The sequence below is a fragment of the Podarcis melisellensis genome (genome assembly GCF_964234715.1).
Source record: "Podarcis melisellensis genome assembly, chromosome: 3".
NCBI classification, from domain to species: domain Eukaryota; kingdom Metazoa; phylum Chordata; class Lepidosauria; order Squamata; family Lacertidae; genus Podarcis; species Podarcis melisellensis.
Genome location: NC_138530.1, coordinates 39116550 through 39134843, shown reverse-complemented (window position 1 = coordinate 39134843; position 18294 = coordinate 39116550). Strand labels below are relative to the sequence as shown.

The 18294-nt window shown below is 43.7% G+C and overlaps 1 protein-coding gene and 2 long non-coding RNA genes across 4 annotated transcripts in view; 1 reads left to right on the top strand and 2 right to left on the bottom strand.

Annotated features, from left to right (window-relative positions):
- MRPS18A (mitochondrial ribosomal protein S18A) overlaps positions 1-658 on the bottom strand; it is a 29778-nt gene extending 29120 nt beyond the window's left edge. The window contains exon 1 of one of the 2 annotated variants that reach the window (XM_081905683.1): positions 534-658. In XM_081905683.1, coding sequence (XP_081761809.1) covers positions 534-633 — 100 coding nt within the window. In that variant the 5' untranslated portion in view covers positions 634-658. Of the gene's footprint in view, positions 1-400 lie in introns of both variants that reach the window. The other variant, XM_081905681.1, reaches the window with a different exon arrangement.
- Positions 564-15652, top strand: LOC309366829. Its single transcript, XR_014166886.1, has 4 exons — positions 564-665; positions 13382-13489; positions 14665-14760; positions 15333-15652. It is a non-coding gene; the product is annotated as an uncharacterized lncRNA (long non-coding RNA).
- On the bottom strand, positions 10230-18180 carry LOC309366833. Its single transcript, XR_014166890.1, has 3 exons — positions 18093-18180; positions 15529-15627; positions 10230-10937 (listed from the first exon to the last, which is right to left on the bottom strand). It is a non-coding gene; the product is annotated as an uncharacterized lncRNA (long non-coding RNA).
- Positions 18181-18294: the final 114 nt, after the last annotated feature.

Genomic DNA, 18294 nt, shown 5'->3' with positions numbered 1-18294 from the left:
TTGGGCAAGATTCATGCATTGCAGGGGGCTGGACCAGATGACCCTCGTGGTCCCTCTTCCAACTCTTACTCTATGAACTTAAGCGGGGCTTACTTCCAAACAAACATGCACAGAGCGGCACGGTACAGGTGGATCCTCACTCTGCCCCTTCCACGTCCAAAGGAGGCTTGTCCGAAGGAGCTGCCCTTTCAAGCCTTAGCGCCTGCTACCTGGCAAGAGACCGTGGCCACCTCCTCCGAAAGGATGACTAACCAAGTAACAGTCTTTTATTATTGTCGTGTTATTATACTCCCAGCCGGCCTCGTAGACCCGACTTGAGCGAGAGGGATGGGGGAGGGGGAGGGGGAGGGCGGAAACACCGCGGCGCAAGTTGTTCACTCTTCCCCTCCTCGGCGGTTACCGGAAAACGAGCCGGCTCCGGCCATCCAGGAGCTGACGGGAAGGCGCCTCTCCCGCCGTCTCCCTACCTCAGCCCCTCGGCTCCCCTCCCCGCTGCAGCCGGGAGAGAGAGAGCAGGAGCCGTTGGCACTCACCCTGCCTCAATCCGCGAGACGGGGCGCGAGCCCAGCCTCCCCACAAGAACCCAGACACCAGCCGCCTGCAGCCGGAGAGTAGCGACATGGACGCAGCCATCTTGGCAACCCTCCGACGGCTTCCGCTTCCAGGTTTCATTGGCTGCCGCGAGAGAGAGCGCGCGCGGGGGGGGGGGGGGAAGGCCGCTTTCTTCCTCGCCCGCCCCGCCTCCTGTGGCGGGAAAAAGCGAAAGGCGTTGAAGTGCCGCCATTTTGGTATCCAAAGCGAGGGAAGGGGGCCGGGGTGCGAGGATGGGATATGCTTGCGCCACGCCTGGTACACACTTGTTATTGGTTGTTATGGCAGATTTGAAACGTCATTTTCCTTTTGTCTTTTAGTAATAAATGTAATTGCTTTTCTTGTGAAAAAAAACCGACATTGTCAGCTGTAATTTAGGTTAAAGGGTAAAGGTAAAGGGACCCCTGGCCATTAGGTCCAGTCGTGGCCGACTCTGGGGTTGCGGCGCTCATCTCACTTTATTGGCCGAGGGAGCCGGCATACAGCTTCTGGGTCATGTGGCCAGCACGACTAAGCCGCTTCAGGCGAACCAGAGCAGCGCATGGAAATGCCGTTTACCTTCCTGCCAGAGCAGTACCTATTTATCTACTTGCACTTGGACGTGCTTTTGAACTGCTAGGTTGGCATTTTTCTTCCGATTTTAAAAAATGTCATTTTATACTCTGAGCCATATAAGCTGTTTTTAATACTGGTTTCTAATGCTTTAATATGCCTGCTGTCTTTGTCCATGGAGTTTTCTTGGCAGGGATACTGGAGTGGCATGCCCGTTCCTCCTCCAGGTGGATCATGTTTGGTCAAAACTCTCCACTATAACCTGTCCGTCTTGGGTGGCCTTGCACGGCTTGGCTCATAACTTCTCTGAGTTATTCAAGTCCCTTCGCCACGGCAAGGCAGTGATCCGTGAAGGATCAGTCTACACCCCAATCCCAAAGAATGGCAGTGCCAAAGAATGCTCCAACTACCGCACAATTGCACTCATTTCACATGCTAGCAAGGTTATGCTTAAAATTCTACAAGGCAGGCTTAAGCAGTATGTGGACCAAGAACTCCCAGAAGTGCAAGCTGGATTTTGAAGGGGCAGAGGAACCAGAGACCAAAATTACAAACATGCGCTAGATTATGGAGAAAGCTAGAGAGTTCCAGAAAACATCTACTCCTGTATCATTGACTATGCAAAAGCCTTTGACTGTGTCGACCACAGCAAACTATGGCAAATTCTTAAAGAAATGAGAGTGCCTGATCACCTCATCTGTCTCCTGAGAAATCTCTATGTGGGACAAGAAGCTACAGTTTGAACTTCATATGGAACAACTGATTGGTTTATTTAACTTATATGCAGAATTCATCATGCGAAAGGCTGGGCTGGATGAATCCCAAGCCAGAATTAAGATTGCCGGAAGAAATATGAACAACCTCAGATGTGCAGATGACACAACCTTGATGGCAGAAAGTGAGGAGAAATGAAATAACCTTTTAAAGAGGAGAGCACAAAATATGGTCTGAAGTTCAACATCAAAAAAAGCTAATATCAGAGTTGTGCTGGTTAGCTACTTTGCTGCATTCAGGGGGTTGGTAGGGGTGTGCAAAGCCCTGGGCAACTTGGGAACAGAATACCTAAAATATTGTTTCAGCCATTGTATATCCAACTGAGCTGTAGCTTCTTACAGGTATTGCCACAACAAGAGCTCTATGATGTACGAATCAGGCCTTCAATGTGGTGGCACCTGCCCTTTGGGACTCCCTTTTGCTTCACATCAGACCGATGCTGTCTCTTTTATCTTTTTGGTGCTCATTGAAGACCTTCCTCTTCCAACAAGACTTTAAAGAAGATTTTTATCCCAGCCTTTATTGTATTTTTAAAAATGTTTTTATTGTAGATGATTTTATTGTAAATCATCCTGGGGTGTTTTATGGGAAGTGATTCATAAATTAATGAATCACATAAGAAATGACACTCTGAAATAGCTAACCTTGTATAAAAATACGAGTGCAAAGTTATTTGCATTCCTATTTGTTAATGAAGTATCTCAAGTGAACTTGTTTCATGTTGCATGGACGTTACCGCAACAACCTTGTGGCATTTACCCTTTTAGGCTGCGGTGTAATTTCTCTTAAGTGCAGGAAGTAAGTCCCATTGAACTCATACAGAGTTCCCTGAACTGTCATAAATTCATATACAAATACACAGTTCATTGAACTGTCAACCACTAACCTTTTACAGGCTGTTACTTGGAACATACATGTTTATTTAGCAAAATCAAATAATGAAGAACATTTTAATACAAAATCAGTAAACTAAAAAGAGATTAATACATGTCTGTATAAAAGGTATAGGTAAAGGACTCCTGACAGTTAAGTCCAGTTGCAGATGACTCTAGGGTTGCGGAGTTCATCTTGCTTTTAAAGGCCGAGGGAGCCAGTGTTTGTCCATGACAGTTTTTCCGGGTCATGTGGCCAGCATGACTAAGCCGCTTCTGACGAAACCAGAGCAGTGCATGGAAACACAATTTACCTTCCTGCCAGAGCAGTACCTATTTATCTACTTGCACTTTTGACATGCTTTCGAACTGTTGGGTTGGCAGGAGCTGGGACCAAGCAACGGGAGCTCACCCCGTCGCGGGGATTCAAACCGCCGACCTTCTGATCGGCAAGCCCAAGAGGCTCAGTAGTTTAGACCACAGCGCCACGTTGCCTAAACAAAAATGTTCCAAGCAGGCGCCAAAAAGAATACAGAGAAGGTGCTGACCTGATGTCAATAGGCAGGAAGTTCTGAAGTGTAGATGTTGCTACTGCGTGGCATCTTCCACTGCTGCCCTCCTTGTTGAGAAAGGGGCCTGAAGTGAAGCAGGTTTGCTGCTGCTGCTCACCAACTGCAGTGAGATTGCTCTGGACGGTGCAGACAAGTTTGACCCCTTCCTGCTGCGGAGTTGGTGAGGCATGCAGCTGTAGCTGTGGGTGGAAGACAGGTGGCTGTGAAGAGCACCTGACCTCAGGACAGCTGCAGGATCCACCCTATGTAGCCCATCCGTGCCATGCTGTGACTTCCTTCTTTCCCCCCAACCCCTACCTCAGCTGTATGACACTAGTCCTGAAAAGTGGACCTCCCCACCTTTTCCGACAGGAGGAGCATCAGCTCATAGAAGACAAGCAGATCAGCACTGGACACACACACACACCACCCCATGCAATTTCTAGAAGTGCATCTGGGACCTAGCAGATCATTGCTTCTATTTTGTCTTTTGTAATACAGTGTTACCTCAGGTAATGAACTCAATTCGTTCCGGAGGTCCGTTCTTAACCTGAAACCGTTCTTAACCTGACACGTGCTTTTGCTAATGGGGCTTACTGCTGCCGGTGCACGATTTCCGTTCTTATCCTGGGGCAAAGTTCTCAACCCGAGGTACTACTTCCGGGTTAGTGGAGTTTGTAACCTGAAGTGTTTGTAACCCGAAGCATTTGTAACCCAAGGTACCACTGTACTTTAAAAAAGTTATCTGTGTGAAGCATTAAAATGGCTATTCTTCAGGGTCTAGCCTTCATCTCAGAAAATCATGAAATTAAATATTTGAACGGAAGGCAAATGCATCTTTATCTCAGTGGACTGGCAGAGACAGGAAGACAAAAAGCAGTTTTTGGCATAGCTGAAAGCTGTTTGAGAAAAGGCTTCATGCTCCATTTGAACACATGTTCCTTTTGCCCTAGTTAAACAGGTTTTTAAAACAATACAGAAACCAGTTTATGAAACGGAAATGTGGGATAAATGTACACACCAGAAAATGCCATCTGACTGTTGGACAGTTTTCAGCTTTCTGTCCACAACCAAAATGTCAGTGCATTCCTTTCCTTCCAGCTCCTCACAATCACCTACTATCTAAATTACCTATGTTGCTAAATGTTTTTATTTAGCTGCAGTTATTCTGTCATTAAGTATGACCAATCCACTGAAATGAAATAATCTAGATTGTTTAAACTCTTGTTAGTGAGCCAGCTTGAAGGACTTTGGACCAAAGGTAGGCCCATATATTACAAGTACTCGAGCAATGTAATGTTTCCTCTGAAGTATTCTTTGCTGGGCACTTTGGAGAAAGGACAATGAACTAAATTGGCCTGTGATCTAATCCAAAAAATAGCACCAATCTTCTTGATTTAATGGCATCTAGTGGCAATTCATACTTTCCAGAGGTGACCAGGCAAGTGGCGACGTGTCAGGCTAGTCTATGCAAAAATGTAATTTCTTTTATACATAAATAACATTTCCCTCCTAAAGATGCATTAATTAATCTAGATCCATACCTTATGTAATGCCACCTGATTTAATGCAAATTAACTGTTCTCAAAGCAAATTGGAATCAGAGAACAGCTTGAACATTTGTTTCTCATGTTTTCTTTCCTTATCTGATCAGACAGCATTTTCTGTCGTGATTGTTAAGTGTAGCTAATTCAATCCCAAGGCTACAAACTCTGTGCCAGCTTGGACAGAAAGCCTTAATATTTTTTGCAGGCCAACCATATCTTTGATTTTTCCCTGTTCTTCTGTATTTGGAAAGATTAGAAGATTTAGTCCGAAAGTTTTTCGTTGAAGGAGAAAGGGGAGAAAAATAATGCTAGAAACTACTTGTGTTGCAAGAAAAGAGTGTTCATCTCTCTACAGAAGGGGTAGCCAACCCATGTTCCATGGGCTGCATACGACCCCCCCATAGGTTTTGTGGTGCTTCCTCAGGACCCCTCCAAAATGTGTCTTTCTCAAAATAATTAATTTTTAAAATTATTTTTAGCAAATCCTTTGTTTCCCTTGATGTGATGCTATGATGTCAAAAGGTTTTTTTTGTAGACCCTCAAGAGCACCCCAATTTTTAAAAAAGTTTCAAAAAAATTACAGTATTTCTCGCCCTATAGGACGCACCTATATTTTTTTTGGGGGGGGGAATAAAGGGAAAATCTTTTATTCCCCCCCCCCATTCCGAGCTTCCCCCGACCCCAGCCCCCAGAACGGGAGCCAGAGCGATGCCGAAGCTTTGGGAGCTTGCGCGGCTGTGGGCAGCTTCGGCATTGCTCTGGGAGCTTGCGCAACCTTTGGGAGCCCGGCGCGGCTTTGCACCAGGCTCCCTAGGGCTGCACAGAGCTTTCTGAAGCCTGGAGAGGGAGAGGGGTCGGTGCGCACCGACCCCTATCGCTCACCAGGCTTCAGCAAAAGCCTGTATTTGCTCCATAGGACGCACACACATTTCCCCTTCATTTTTGGAGGGTAAAAAGTGCTTCCTCTAGGGCAAAAAATACGATACATTTTTTCTTGATTGCTCCCATTGCTCCCCCACTGTGATGCCAAAATAGTTTTTGTATCCACCAAGGCCTCTTGTGCCTCATTTGCTTTGATTTTTTGCTCTCTTTTTGCTGACCGCTCTTGTGGGTTCGCTGCTGCGATTATGTGCTGCCAAAGAGTTTTTGTAACCACCCCGCCCCCCAAAAAGTGTATTTCAAAAATGACTACACTCACTATTACACTCTGGACATGCAAAGCTTGACATAAGGGAATTTTTATTATTGATTTTTAAATAACAAATTTAAAGTAAAAGAGAATAAAGAGAATATGAGAGATGGAGAGAAAGAAAAAGGGAAGACACCCTCTCATTAAAAATAGAATAACCTTTGATACATCCACACAAAATAATGTTTTCAAATGTAAGAAGGGCAATGAGGCCCTTGGACCATTGCAGAATACAATATTTCAACGTGAGCGTTGACCATGGTTCATGTGACACTTGATGTACGATGGTCAATTTTTAGCTTTGTAAGCCTAACTTAAACCAAACTTTGGAAATAGGGGCTGTGTCTTGAAGGAAACAGGCAGCACTTGCTTGCAATATGCCCCCTGCCCCCCCGGTATTATAGAGTAGGCAGGCTCCTGTTTTGGAAGAAGGAAAGGAGCGATTATTACTGTGATTTGAATATTCAAGAAAAGAGGCTTTCTCTCCATCTGCCTTACTCTTTTCCTTGTTCGTCACTTCATGTTATGCCTGCCTGCTTCCAGTCACAGAGGAAATGTTCAGGCTCCCATTCCCCTCCCTGTCCGGGGCCTGCCAATGCTAATGAATGGCATGTGTCTGCCTTGCAGGGTACCTCCATCCAAACTGCAGATCTATTTCACTGGTGGGCTGGTAGCGTTTTAGACAATTCCTAATTAAAGAACTAGAGAAAGGAGATGGAAAAACCTATTAGGTCATCCAGTTCCCACACAGTAATGCCCTATTCAGGTTTGCTCCCCACAGGACATTTTCTTCTCCTTTCCAGAGGGGGCACTACAGGTCAGACTCAGTGCTATTTTTATTAAACAGTCCTCCCAGATTTAGGAAACTTCAGGAAATTTCAGCAGCAAGTTGGCTGCTGGATTATTATAGTCTACATTTCTGAAGTCATAACTATTAATTCTTTGTGGCACTGGGAGATACCTTGGGGTAAAAAAACCACCACCCACATTATAGTTAGATCTACAGCCTCTCACAGAATGAAACTGGAGGACATAGGCTATAATCCTAAACCGACTTTCTGGCACAAACTCTATTCCCTGCTTTGAAAAGCCTTGACAAATCTGATTGCCAGTGGCAACTGCTTCTATCAAGAAGCCCTGCCCTGACAAGAATACTGAGTAGCACGCAGATCCCCACTTCCTTCACGATTTTGCAAATTGCAGAGAATTTGCAGGTCTCATGCACACCTTTAGGACAGGCAGAATAGCTCCCTTCTGAGTTCTCTGGCGTGAACTTGGGGGATAGGTGGGGATCTCTCAATTCCTGCTGAACTTTGAGGTGTTTCCACCTGTCTCTTTACTTACTGGAATATTTATAATCCACACTTTGATAACAGCATATAAAGGCGGGACACATCACACAAAATATAATAAAAAAAGGCATCCATTAAAACATAATTCAAAAAATCAGGAAATACTGGTTGCGTAAAAAAATAAATTCCTGTTGTGAAGCCCTGTCTAAACTATACAGTTTTCAGAAGACGCCTAAAAGAGCTGACATCTGTTGCACAGCCCACCACAATATGAGACCTCCTCTTGAATCCTCTGCATGCTAGGGAACTTGGGGGCTGATGTCTTGTGCCCTTTTAAGGGGTGGAGCAGGCAGAAACAGAGACATCCCGGCTGCTGCTTCTGCCTCCTCCAAGCCCAGTGCAATGTGGGAGACCTCCTCTCACTTCCCCAAGTCTTCTGTGTGTGCCAGAGGAGGTGTCTGCATGTGTGCGAGGTGGTTGGTTGGTGATGCCCATGAAAATGATTGCTCCTCTGTGGTCATGGGGAAACTCAGCAGCATGCAATCTGGGAGATTACCCTTGAATTCTGATTTGGAGGTAGAGTTCTTGATGACATTTCATTGTCATCAGATTATGTTATCAGAATGGGAGTAGGCTCACCCACTCGGGTATATTTCCTTTGTGAGCATGGATCGTGAACCCTTGCTGGGAAAAAGCAGTTTGTGCAATGAGGGTAAAGTTGGATGAGGAAAGTGCTGGGAGAGGGGAGTTCCCTCCTCCTGCTTCCTGCCTCTTGCTTGAAATTGTACCTTCCTGATACTTCTTTGCAAAGGTGAAGCAACAGCCAGCATTTAAAGGCACATGGTGGAATCAGCATATGCAGTTTTGCCCGGATGGACCATTAGAACATTCCCCTGGAAATGATGCATTTAGAATATATAATGGGAATCTTTGCTGCCACTTCGATTTAGAATAAGGCCTTAAAGCCCACAAAAAGGCATAACGGTGGGAAAATATGAATAACAGAGGATGATGGCACACTGAATAGGGAAAAGGGGGAACTGGCCTCAAGATGAAAAAGTGGACTTGAAAACAACATGTTTATATCGCCAAGGTTTCTTGGTTTTCCCAGTGGACATGGCTATTTTTCATAGTAAAACAACCAAGTCATAATTTTATTAGATTTCCTTCAGGCTAAGTGTAAACAAGTCAAATCCAGTGGGGAAATTAATTGAAATGTATTTTGCAACAACATTCTAGTCTAAAATGATTTATTCTGCTACAACGTTTGTTCAATGAAGGAAAAGTAAGTGAAGATTTAAAGAATAAGGTTAAGAAAGCAAACACTTGAAAGCAAAGAAATCCAAAATTAAACAGTTCCTTCCCTCGGGGGCTAGCACATGTCCTTTCCTTTGCATTGTGAAAGAGGTGTTAAAACAAACAGCAACTTAAACCAAAATAATTGGACACTTTAAATGAAGTTCACAAATATCAAATAAAATAACCGTTGTTATTTCATTTTGTTGTTTCATTTATTCACATTTCCCACAAACTATTAATTTATGGATTGTGAATACAGAGGTACCCCGGGTTAAGTACTTAATTCGTTCCGGAGGTCCGTTCTTAACCTGAAACTGTTCTTAACCTGAAGCACCACTTTAGCTAATGGGGCCTCCTGCTGCCGCCGCGCTGCCAGAGCACGATTTCTGTTCTCATCCTGAAGCAAAGTTCTTAACCCTAGGTACTATTTCTGGGTTAGCGGAGTCTGTAACCTGAAGCGTATGTAACCTGAAGCGTATGTAACCTGAAGCGTATGTAGCCCGAGGTACCACTATATATTAGGTATACCTTCCTTATTTTGCACTTTCCTCTGCTTATTCCTTTTGTGCTTACCTCAGTTACTGGTGCAGATTTAATGCTATTGCGCTGGCCACTTGGGTGGGGTAGGGCGGTGGCAGGAATGGTTCAGTTTTCAGTTCTTTTGCTTTTTGGCAGCTATCTTTGCAATTATGATTTTTGGCATTGCAATTATTTGTGTACTTGGTACGCCAGATAGCTAACAAGAGTATCCTGCAGTTAAATATATCTGATATTTGCTCCTAAATAGAAAGCAACTGTGCTAGTACTTCGAGACATTCCTTAACTCTCTGAAACCTCCCACCATCTCCCCCTTCCCTCCAACAGTTTTTGCCTTACTACAAATCTCATTTCCTTCTCACTGTGTAGCAGCACATTTTCCTCAGGAGGACATAGCCCTATGCCTACATTCATATGCAAGCCCAGAACGACCGACCGGCTTTTGCAGCCCCTCAGCACTATTCTTCACCACTATCCCTTCAGCCAACAAAACTTGGTTGGTTCCTCAACTGTCCTTCCTCTATGAAAACAGAATATTTGGAAAGAGGGAAAAGGAAAAAAAAATGACATTCAAATGAAGATTGCTACTAAGCTTTGGGGAATTTTCTTATTTTTATCTGCTTATTTAACAATTAATTATTTAACAATTAGGGACGCAGGTGGCGCTGTGGGTTAAACCACAGAGCCTAGGACTTGCCGATCAGAAGGTTGGCGGTTCGAATCCCTGTGACGGGGTGAGCTCCCGTTGCTCAGTCCCTTCTCCTGCCAACCTAGCAGTTCGAAAGCATGTCATGTGCAAGTAGATAAATAGGTACCGCTCCGGCAGGAAGGTAAACGGCGTTTCCATGTGCTGCTCTGGTTCGCCAGAAGCGGCTTAGACATACTGGCCACATGACCTGGAAGCTGTCTGCGGACAAATGCTGGCTCCCTTGGCCTATAGAGCAAGATGAGCGCGCAACCCCAGAGTCGGTCACGAGTGGACCTAATGGTCAGGGGTACCTTTACCTTTATTTAACAATCATATATGGCTTGTAATAAGTGTCAGAATAAGTGGTTTACAAAAACCCAACATTAAAAGTATCAGTAAATGACAGTTGAAAACAGGCATCTAAAAATATTGAATTCTTGGTGTGAGTGGGCAAGAGAGGGAAAATGGGCCTGTAACCCGAGGACAGGTCTGGCTCAGCACGTCTTCACCTGAGGAAATATAGGTGATACGTTACCATGGGAACTAATTCTTAGACTAATTCTTAGTTGGAGACAGTTTGGGAAAGCTCCCTGGGGAAAGTGAGCTCAGAAAGCCATTTCCCCACAGATAGGGACTGGATTCAAGAAGTACAATTTCCTTAAGGAGCTGGGTAAGGAAATCAGCCTTTTCTCAGTCATGCTTCATGAAGGTTTAGGGACGCTCTGCAGTTCCTCCAACAAGCTTCCTCCTTGGACTAGGATTGCTCAGGGTATGACTTTCCCTTATCCCAACTTCCGCCGTTGTAGCCCAGAAGACCAATCTGACCCTCTCTGCCCCCCCCCCCACTTTTCAGTGAGTACCATCATGATGATCTTCTTTAGGCCTTATGACTGCTTCAGCTGGATGGCTTTAATCTTCTATCCAATTCTTTGTGCTTTGTGTGTGGCTTATGCACAAGCCCAATAGAATTTGCGTTCTCTCTTTTCTCCTTTCACCATCTTGTCTTGCTAATGAACTATCAATTTCTTCTTCCTTCCTTTCAAGCCTGGAAGAAGCAACAGTATTTTATTTATTAGTTTCTTTGAAAAAAGAAAATCAGTATACATTATTTGGCAAACTGAGTAGCGGAGCTGGCACCACTCAGGCAAATATGTTGGGTAGAATAACGAAAACAGGCCAATTGGATCTCTCTCCAGTTTCTGAAATCAATGTACAATTTTAGCTTCACTGTGTCTTCACCGATTGCACATCTTTTTACTGATGTTTTCTCCAAGCCTTCCCTTTGCACACTTTACAGAGCTTGATTCAAGTTTTCAGGCAGTTACTGATAGTTGCCAGCTTGGAAAAGATCCAATATTAATTCCCCAATGTTATTCTGATCCTTCTAAATTGGCCAGAGCAGGTGACTTTTGGGTGACCTCTGGAAGGATAAAGCACTGAGTAAAGAGAAAATTGGAAGAAAAATATTGATGTTTTTGATTTTATAAAATCTTAATGGGTGGATGTGAGATTTAAACAAAGATTCAAATTGGTTGGATTAGAAATTTTAGGTGAAGGTTCATGTTGACAGTTATGTCATCCAAGCCAGTTTACTTCATTTCTAATCAATGTGTGTACCCTTTGCTCTGCATTACACATTTCCCAATGAATGTTTGTTGATACAGCGAGAGAGACATTTTCATTACTCAGAGACCTGTGGCCTGTGAGAGGTGGGAACTGCTATGAAATACGGCACTTTTTGGTTCTTCTCCATTCAAGAAATCATATGCCTTTTAGTCAGGTGGGTTTAATCTCCCAGCAAAGTTTCATGAGAATATGTTTGAAATATTGACTATCCCAGGGAAGGATAGTCATCTTTTAACCCAGATCTTGGAGACCCGTAGCAAAGTTTATTGCTGGTTCTAAGTCTTGGGGGACTGCTCCACCACAATTTATCTCATTTTACACCTGTCTAACTCATTTCTCATTTTCACTCTTCCTGCTTTCTCTGGCATAGGGTATCTGGTTCATGTAAACGTTCTGAGCCATTGTCTAAAAGTAGCAATGTACTGGATGGATGTTAATAAATTGAAATTTAACCCAGAGAAGACAATGGGGGCTGCTAGACTATTACTCTTTTACAGTAGGATTCAATCACATACTGGCCCTTTCTTGGTGCAATGCTGCCTAACCTCAGAAACAAACTAGGATGAATGCCCAATAAACAGGTTGTCTGAAAGTGCCCAAATGACAGGACTGCTGATATGGAAAGAGGAAACCAACCCATCTTGGATGGGGTAACACTTCCTTGAAGACTCAGGTTTGCACTTGTGAGGTATTCCTGGATCCTGCCTCCTCGTTGTTGATTTCAGGTGGTGGCCAGGAGTGACTTTGCCCAGCTTAGGCTGGTACGCCAGTGTATCTATTCCTGGAGTGGTCCAGTCTGGTTGGGGCTACACACATCTTAGTTACATCAAGACTGGATGACTGGAGTGTGGTCTATGTGCAGCTACTTCTGAGGTGTGTTTGGAAACTTCAGCAGGCTCATACTGTGGCAGTCAGAATGCTGATATGAACTAGACCTTGGAAGCTTGCAAGTCTCATTAAAAGAGCCACAATGACTTCTGGTTCATTTCTGGGCATAGTTCAAAGTGCTGATCATTAACTTTGAAAGATTATAAATGATTTTGGATCAGGGCATCTAAAGGACTGTCTGCTCCAGGTTCTGAGACCCTGAGCTTATCTCCTGAAGTCCCCAGTGTAACCATATTATTGCCATCTGGAGGGCTACTCTTGTGCACAGCAGAATTGGGACAACACTCTCCACCCCCTGGGACATTAGTGGTATGGAAAGTTACAGAGTTTTCCTGCAGGACATGCACCTACTGCAAACGAAGTATTACGACCAACCGAAAACTTTTGCAGGTGCCAACAGTGTTGGAATTGTGATTGCATATAACTGCCCTGATTACGTGAGCACAGACCATGATGAATGCTCGATAAAAAGTACGTCCGCAGGGGCCCTCAAATGCAACAGTCTGATAACTGTTTATTTCTTCTGCTTTTTCCCAAGTTAATTGGCCATAGTAGAGAGTAACAAGCTTGGGAAAGTTTTCTTAAAAGAGGACAGGTTAGATAAACAACCTCTGGGCGGCTCTATCAGCATGATGCTGAAGCTTACGTAGGTGGAGAGATGCACAGCCGTCATAGTTTATTATTATTACGAGCTTGATCTGTGTTCGTGCATGGTTTGTGAAATGGGGGCAAGAACATATGTCTGAGACTTAGACTCTTGTTGGCCACTCGGTTTTTTGTGTTCATGTCACTGAGATTCTAAACAGAAGCTAGAAGTGAAGTGGTTGTAAGGAAATGCTTGGAGAGTTTGAAAGTGGTGTTTCAGCAGTGGCCTTTTCTCTTGAGTGTCCTTCTAGCATCTGTATCATTAACAACAGAGATGAAATAGTTTTAGGAAAGGAAAGCTCTTTCAGAAAGCATTTTTTCCCCCTGCAGGCATTCCTAGCACCAAAAAGCATTGGCAAGAGTAGGCCTAGGACGGGGAAGAAGCTGCAGAAAATATGTATTCCATGGCAAAGGAGCTGTAGGAACAAATGCCAAAAGGTCTGACTTAACATCACTTTCTCTCAGCCTTAGTTCCCCATTTGTAAAATGGCACGATAAGCTACCATATCGATTGATGAAATACAGTTTGTAAAGTCCTACTTAACCTTCTCAATATTTTTTGCTATTGATAGTTTGTAAGGATCTGTTTCTGTAGACTTGGACCATCAATTTATGTAATCTTTTGCAACAACTCTGTGTTCGGTCCCAGCTCCTGCCCACCTAGCAGTTCGAAAGCACCCTTAAGTGCAAGTAGATAAACAGGTACCGCTTTATAGCGGGAAGGTAAACAGCGTTTCCGTATGCTGCGCTGGTGCTGGCTCGCCAGCTGCAGATTCGTCACGCTGGCCACGTGACCTGGAAGTGTCTTCGGACGGCGCCGGCTCATGGCATCTTGAGCGAGATGAGCGCGCAACCCTAGAGTCGGACACGACTGGCCCGTACGGGCGGGGGTACCTTTACCTTTTACAGCAGATAAGGGGCTGAATAATGGCCTAAGTTTACCCATGGACCAATGCAGTGGTTCTCAAAGTTTTTATAGTGCTGGAATCCTTTACAAAATTTTGGCAGAACCCTTACAGTAAAATTTAATTTTTTTTTTTTTTAAAGTAAAGCAAAACAGAATGGGCTTGATTATTGGGAGATCAAGGAAGGGAGAGCCAGACAGAGTGGCAACTTTTAAAATTAGTGACGTTGGGACTTAAAAAAAACTTGGCTGTTGATCTCCTCATCTCTGATAGGAGAAGCCTATGCTTTGCTCCAGCTCATTGGAAAGTGCAAAGATTCCTATGATGTGGGATGGCACAGGCAGCCTGGCTTTTATATTCTATACAATTAAATATCCCGTTGGACCGTTTAAAATCTATTATTTGTCTCTTGTGTTACTTGAAATTGTTTCCATGAAAGGAAGTTAATACCCTCCTCTGTAGACTCTGAACTATTTAGCACATATATACAAAAAACCTAATATATACTTTCCTGGATTCTTTTCAAGGAACGGTAGAGCCTTGTGAAATCTCTTAGACTTCAATCCTGTGCACACTTACCTAGTAATAAGCCCTATTTAACTTAATCATACTTACTGAATATACATGCAATGGATTATGCTGTTCGTCATGTTTTAGAACACAAGTTCCTGTTTCAGTTGAATACTTTCTTCCGAAACACTTCACTAGGAAAGAGGTTTCCAGCCAGAATCTGCTCCTTGCATTTGAGAACTTTGTATGGGTTTCCCCTCATCAAACTTCCTTTGAGACTAGCAGCTTTGACATGTGAGTGTATTTGAGAACATGCTGGCTCAGCAGAAGCTGTGAGGTCCTCATTTGTCTTGTGAGAAAAAGGACACAGAATTCTCCTCCAGAATTTGGGACAAGGCTACCTGCTTTGAGCACCACGTCCTATTTTCAAATTTTATGCCAATGCATTCTTGGCTTTTATGTTTCAGGAGGCATCCTTTGTTTCTTCCACTAATTTGAGGGGAAATAATTTCTGTAATCCTGTAGGGGATTTTTTTTTTTTGGCGGGGGGGATGAAGCACAGTGCTAGTAACATAACTACCGGGGCACCAAATCACTGCTCCTTTTTAGCTACGATCAAGGTCCATAAAAAGCTGTAATGCATTTTGTGTGTTATTTTCGATATGTATTTTGTGCAAACTTTGCCCTAGTATATGCATATCTGTGGTTTGCCAGGGATAGTACAGCATTATCATTCATGAAGCCCAACGCATAATTAGAAGATTTTTAATGGTTTTGGCTTCAGTCCCCAACAGAGCTCAGCATCACTTAATGGTGGTTCCTGCACTATTTTTGTTAGGTAGTAACATAAAAACTACTTTGAAGAGATGTAAAGGCGCGAGCTGCAGTGACCAGGAACAGGTCCAAGTCATGCAGGAGAATGAAGCTATGATTACTCAGAGCAAGAAGACTCATTTGCTCAGAACTAATGGCCAAGATGAAGTCTGACAGGTCCACACAAGTGGGCTACTCTCCCAGCAGGGAATTTACAAGGTCTTGCCTTATGTAGCCACTTCCATTTACTAATGGAAATGAAAACCAGATATGCCCTTCCCAGCAGCTGCCTCGCCACCACCAGAGCTTTGCATAACTCTTGCTCCACCGTCCTTCTCTAGGGGAGCTCTATAAAATAAACAGATTCATTACATGCGGATTTCCTCTTCCTCTCCTCTGGTTAAACAAAAAGCCTATTAGAAACAGAAACACACACATGCACAATGTAATTATGCATATATATATACATACATACACACAGCACAAAAGGGGTATGCATACACACAGAAACATGCACAGCACGAAAATATTCACCTCTCTCACTCTCTCCATAGTTTTGCAAACATATATATAGTTCCATGCACACTTTAGCAAATGCAAACCACATAGTAGAAGGTTCAGTTTGCATCTTCATTTTGTTTGTAATGTTTCTACTTAGGTGGGGTTGCCATATTTCAAAAAGTAAAATTCCCGAAACACGCAAAGTACTTGAGCTTTTTTTGGGGGGGGGCAACCTCCCCCCAAAATAGTGATTTTAAGCTTCTGGAGCTGTTTCCGCTGCTCTTCCCATCGCATTGCCATACATCCAGGTTTTCCCTGACATTTTGACGATTTGGCAAAATTCCCTCCGATTACATTTTTACACCCGAAAACCAGGACATGTCAGGAATTTTCCTGAGGTATGGCAAGCCTAACTTAAGGCCAAGCTGGATCTCTGTTTCTCCATAACAGCTGAATCAGGAGAGAACCAGTGTCTCTGTGGGTGAGGGGTTTGTGTGTTTGAGACATCGGAGAATCAATATTATTATTATTATTATTATTATTATTATTATTATTATTATTATTATTATTACCCCGTCCATCTGGCTGGGTTTTCCCAGCCACTCTGGGCACCTTACAGGACATATAAAAACATAGTAAAACATCTAACATTAATTTTTTGGGGGGGATGAATTTAAATGTTTGGATGGGGTTTTGCTTCCTCTGAAGGAGAAAGTGTACAGTCTGATCCTGGATACACCTGTGGCTCAGGTGGCCTTAGTGCTTTTCCTCAGCTTCAGCTGGTATGACAAATGTGGCCATTCTTGTACTAGGATAGTTTGATCCTCGTAGTCCAGGCATTGGTAACTTTAACTTCAGCTTCAGCTTCAACTTCAACTTCAACTGGATTACTGCAACCAGAGGCGGAGCTAGCTGCTCCGGCACCTGGGGAGCAGGGCGAGCATCCCAGGGGGGCTGTGTGGAGATATCAACCCCCCCAGGGATGACACCTTCCTCCACCAGTGACTGCAATGCACTCTAGGTGGGGCTTCCCTAAGGCTTGGTCTGGAAACTGCAGTTAGTGCAAAATTCTACTGCACAAATGCTGACACCATGAAAGTGATCCTACTGGCATGTAAGAATCTAGGAAGAGTCTGGGGGGAAAACAACCATATCACTTTAGCCAGACATAGGGTGCTACCAAATGGTGGCTAAGTATTGTAAATAGGTTTGATTTTTCAAACTTAAACAGAATTATACGAAAACAATATTTCTGTTTAAGTTTGAAAAATCAATACAGAATGTTTAAAAAAACTAAGAGCAAAATAATTTGAAAACAGGCCATTCAGATATTGCAAATGGGTAATTGGCAACAAGATTGTTTACACTCTTGGATTTCCCCTGAGAAACGTAAATCAGGGATACAGGCTAGAATTTAAATGCTGATGATGTTGTGTGGATGCTGCAGAAATACTGCATTCAATTTAAAAATGAGAACTGAACAAAATCCTCATGAATCCCTAGTTCAAATTGATGGAGACCAATCAAGGTTTTAAAAAAGAAGCAGCTGATGGCAGCGTGGCTACATTCCTAGAAAAACAGAAGCCGTGTGGAAACATTTCTTACCTTTGTTTGAGGCTCCATCTCCCTTCTCACCACAAATTGCTTCCAGGGACTGAGACAGCAACTAAGACCACAGAGTTCAGCCAGTGCTTCAAACAAATTCTGGTTAACCAGGAATCTCTATCAGCTCCCACCAGCCTTGTGCCTACATGCTTGCCTCATGGCTGAGGGAATTATTTGGTTGCATCTGACCTCCTGAAAGGGTGTGAGGTTTGAGGACCTTCCCAGAAAAAGCTCAGAGATGATTCTGTTTCCTTGGCCACAAATATCTACATTTCTCTCCTCCGCAATTGTTTTCCCCAAGTTTTTGTGTGCTGTTTTGATGCCATTACCTATCCACACCCAACAAACGCATTTTGATCTTGAATAAGCAATGATATTGGTATTCTAGCAGGCTGATTTATCGCCTAGCAGGAAATGTGGTGTTTGAAATCACCTCCTTTTACTGATTCAATAGAATTCAACAAGTGAGAAGTCACCACTCAACGTGTCCTGTGAGTAGGGGCACCATCGTCTGACAGCACCAGGATAGTGGTGGGTGGAATTTCAGCATTCCTGCTTCTTGCGGCACCCTTGCCAAATCCTATGGGAGGATGGAAACTTTCACGGGATTTTGCAAGGAATTGAGCAGCTGTGGGCTTAAAAGTCTCAGCTGTGAGATCAGGGCCGGGTCCTCCTGCTGGAGTAGTCATAAGAAACATGCATTTTACCTCAGAGGGTTCTGGAACTGGAATGTTGGGATCTCATTAATGACAGGCTTTGACTTGAATTGTTCAGTCCAGGCAGGTTGGATAAAAGCATGGTTGCCCCAAATGGAAGGATCCTACTTCATAACCCTTCCAAGATAGTTTGCTGGGAGTACAACCAGGGCAAGTGTCATAGAGTTAGCTGCTAGTATGGTCATGACTGTGA